The 4,225-nt window shown below is 37.7% G+C and overlaps 1 protein-coding gene across 1 annotated transcript in view; it reads left to right on the forward strand.

The window, feature by feature from the left end:
• LOC102018580 (chromosome unknown open reading frame, human C11orf63) overlaps nt 1-3,443 on the forward strand; it is a 60,298-nt gene extending 56,855 nt beyond the window's left edge. Inside the window, exons 7-9 of the mRNA XM_005378369.2 lie at nt 244-324; nt 1,098-1,226; nt 2,989-3,443. Of these exons, the coding sequence (XP_005378426.1) occupies nt 244-324; nt 1,098-1,226; nt 2,989-3,186 (408 nt within the window). The 3' untranslated portion in view covers nt 3,187-3,443. The remainder of the gene's footprint in view (nt 1-243; nt 325-1,097; nt 1,227-2,988) is intronic.
• The last annotated feature ends 782 nt before the right edge of the window (nt 3,444-4,225 follow it).

The following is a 4,225-nucleotide window of genomic DNA, read 5'->3' on the forward strand; positions in this document are numbered from 1 at the left end:
ATATATGAGAATTATAGAAATGGAAAAGTTGAAACATGTTAGCTAGTCAGCTGCACATTACCAAAGAGACTATTACCAATATTACCATCGAAATGGAAGAATTGTCAGGATATGCTCCCATTCTCTGACCTCTGCATGGGTTTCCGTTCACCGTCCTCCTCCTCTCCTTATACAGCTGTGACTATTTGAGAGGGAAGGGACATGTGTTCTTAAAAGAAACTGTTTCTGTGGTTGTATTTTCAGAGTTCCAAGCTGAAAGGTTATCAAAAAAAAGACGTGAGACTTGGAGGCCTGGGACCTGACTTTGAGTCCATCAGAGACAAAGTGAGTGAGATGTGCATAAACTGTGCTTTCACGCTTGACCTGGCCCATCTGCCCTTTAGCAAAACGGTGTAGAGGTGCTCCCCCAAATCAAGCCCAACACAAATGTCTCACACTGAATAGGGACCCTTGAAAATAGCCCTGGAAATGGAACAGAGGCCCAGCCCCTCTTTTTCACTGCAAAATAAAAATATTAGCCAGTGTCGTTTTAGGCACCACCCTTCAGTTATCTTTGAAGACCTGCATGGAAAAGCGGGTCACATGTATGTGAAAATGGATGCGTGTGTGTTATGGGGTCATTGGTCTTTCCTGACAGAGTAGTCTTGATAATTTTGAAGAGTGGCTACAAAGAAGACACTTAGGCTCGAGTTCCCCAACCCTTGAGAAGTGCATCCACTTTATTCTCTTTTCTCCTGTGAAGAGATATTCATTTAGTGCGTTTTAACTGCAATTGCACTCAGGCATAAAAAGACAGTATAGTTTAAAGTTGGAAGCAAACATGAAAATAAATTGGGTAAATGCAACAAAGAAGGGACTGAAGTGATTCGCCACTGTTAGGGAGACCTGGCTGTAGGATTGCAATGATGTTCCTCATTGCTGAGACTCGCATGGAAACACTAACTTAACAAGTTCATTGCCGTGACCTTACACATAGTAATCCACTTCTCCTGTGCTGCTGACGCAGTCCCTGGCCTGCGAAAACTATTGTCACTTTAAACACAGCAGAGAGAGCTAGTAGAACCTGCGATTCATTATAACTTTGTTTCTCTGAACAGATGCAGAAATTAAAACAGCAAAAGGAATACGCAAAACAAGTTAAAGAGTACAACATGAAGACATTCTCCGTTCTGTCCAAACCACAAACAGCAAAAACTGAAAATAAACCAGTCATTCCTCGACAGAAGGTAAGAAATTCTCATCAAGGCACTTTAAAAATCAGAATTAGAAGGGGATATTTGTTCCTGCTTAATTTTAAAAAGATTGCCCACATGTCTGGAACACGGGAAATGTTCTAGTAACTGTCATTCCCGCAGCTGCCTATCCACAGATACTCGTGTAACTGCAGCACACACACACAGTGCTGTAAGATGAGACTTGTTATTTTCCTGAAGTTCATTCTTTCCATGTTAGTTCTTCCAAGTGCACAATTTTAAATTTGCCACATATGAACAGAAGGAGGAAGGTGATTTCTTAGAAGAAAATAGCCATCCTGATTGACTATCATTTCATTCTCAGTCATGAAGTAGGTTTCATGGAGATTAGTGTCTTGCTCTTTAATGTCAAAGAAAAACCCTTCATTTCTTCTTTTAAGTTCTTTACCCTATGGTTTTCCATGGGGATTGTAATATATGTTTTCCTTCAGCAAAGAAAAATGATTTCAAGGAATACAGAACATTCTCCCACTCAGATGTCATCCAACCAAGGGCTGCGATGTAAATGAAGTATGTACTGTAGAGACACAGAGCTTTGCAGCGCAAATCTCTGCCTCCATTGATGGAGACAGTCCCAGGAAGGACAGGAGATCCTTTGGTGCCTTCAGGAATGTGTACTTCATGTTCTCTTTCAGAGACCATCGTATTTTCTATTTATTGCCTTTTTCCTCAGACCTTGAAGGCCCCAATCCTCTTAATTGAGTTTCCATGGTGCCACTTTTTCTTCTTTTCTCCAGTCCATTATATTTTCATGAAGAGCTTCAAGGTCATAAATCTATAATTAGGGGTTCCTATAGATTTCATCTACACACAGTGAGATATTGGGAGTTTTTTTCATATGTTTTAGAATTTTTCCCCTTCTAGGACCTAAACATGCTATTCATTCCCATCTCAGCTGTCAGTAAACTCTGATTATAATACAAAACCAATACAAAGGAAGATTTAGACATTATACTAGGTGATCTTTCTCCTCTTACCCTTCTCTGTCTTTGTCTGTCTGTCTGTATCTGTCTCTCTGCCTCTGTCTGTCTGTCTGTCTCTCCTTGCTTCTGTCTCTCCCTTGTGTGTGTGTGTGGTGCTGTAGATCAAATCTAAGGCTTTGCACATGCTAAGTGACAATGCTACACTGAGCTATACCTCCAGCTCTAGTGATTTCATTTTTATCACACCTTTAAGAACTGATATCAGGCAGAAAGCTTTAGGTTTCTATTGATACACTAAAGAAAAAAATTGAATCTTTAATATTTTCTGGAGTTCTGAGAGTCTAGGAATAAGAACAGTATACAGGGGAGGTCAATTTTACATCAACACATTGATGCCTTTGGTCTCAAACTATAGCATCTTCTTTGGGTAGCAAGTGCTACTAATAACTCCCTAATAGAAGTTTGATTTTAATAAAAGTGCAAGGAAGTAAGTATATCAAACACATAAGAAATATGTTTTTAAATATGGCAAAATTCAGTTTTATGAAGAGAATATCCAAAGGGCACAACTATATGCATCCTTCTCCAAGTCTTTTCCTCCCCACAATATAGGGTTTTGTGGCTAATTTATTTTGCTTAAATTGGGTGTTATATTGCACTGTTCGTAGTTTCTATCTGATCTCCATTTCTACTCATATTGTAGCAATTAATGTCTCCATTTGTGTTGTAAATAAACATACAGACTAGCTTTAATTTAAGGAATTTAGGGCTTCCTTCCTATTTTAAATAAAATTTTATCTTTATGTTTCTAGGCTTTGGAATATGCAAAGACCATCCCCAAACCAAAACAATCAAGTCTGACTGACCAAACATCAAAGGGGGAAAAGAATGCTACCTACAGTGGGAAAGAAGAAAGTTTACCTGAAATCTCCCTGCTAGAGATCCTGCAGAGCAGACACGAGCGGGAAAAACAGGCTGTGGCTGCTTTCAAAGTTCTTCATATTGTCTAGACAGCACTTGGTAGGAGATCAGAAATGCTCCAAAGACACATGCAGGAAAGAAACTCCAGCCACCTTGTCTGCATTGCGAATGAGAACCTGGTACCATCACTCAAGCACGGTGGACAGGACCTAATAGAGGCCCGTCAGATTATGGTGCCATTCTCCGCCTTCCAGCAAGAAAATATTTTTAGCTATTTATTTCCAAATCAGTTAGAATTTTGGGCTAATAAATAACTAGACAATAAAACCTTCAGTTTCTTATTGGATCTTTTGACTTCCTAAGCTATCTCTGCTCTTCCTTAGCATAACAAAAACCTTGAAGTTATCCAGAAATAAATATGAACACTTCAGATTCTCTTAAAGTGAGCTAAACTAGACTCATCAGTAAATTTTAAGATAACATTTCAAAAATATTATTCAAATATCCAAGTGTACCAAAGGATTTGTATGTAAAATTAAAAGGAATGAAGGAATATGTAGGTATATCCACTAAAATAGAACAAATCTCAGTATCATTCAATTACAGTTATATCATTAGTTACAGGTCCCCAACAAGTTCAGAAATGCCCAATTCAGATAAGTCTGAGTAATATACTTTATCAAAATCAAGTATATAAATTTTCTGGGCATCTTGCAATCACAAATATCTTAAGATATTGTTAAATGCAAGCTTTTGCATAAAAAATTAGATAGAAGTAGTCTACAGTTTCCTACTAATGTAAATATTAATAAATATTATTTTATCTTTTGATGTATTATAGAAACTCCCAGTCTTAAAATAACTACTAAATTTATTTAATTTTTTACTTCTGTATATTTGGTGAGCATTGCATCCTTAGGTGGACATGTCCAGAAATATATATATATATATAAAATTTTTTTTTTTTTTTTCAGTATCGGGGATTAACCCATGACCTCGTGCTTGCCAGACAGGCGTTTACGCCGCTGACCTATATCCCCAGCCCCTAGAAATACATAATTTTTAACACCAGGGTAGGGCATATCTGTTTATGCGTGGGACATAAGGACGAGTTTTGGAAATTCAAAA

This window comes from Chinchilla lanigera, unplaced genomic scaffold (assembly GCF_000276665.1).
Source record: "Chinchilla lanigera isolate Chin_1 unplaced genomic scaffold, ChiLan1.0 scaffold00011, whole genome shotgun sequence".
In the NCBI taxonomy this organism is placed as follows: domain Eukaryota; kingdom Metazoa; phylum Chordata; class Mammalia; order Rodentia; family Chinchillidae; genus Chinchilla; species Chinchilla lanigera.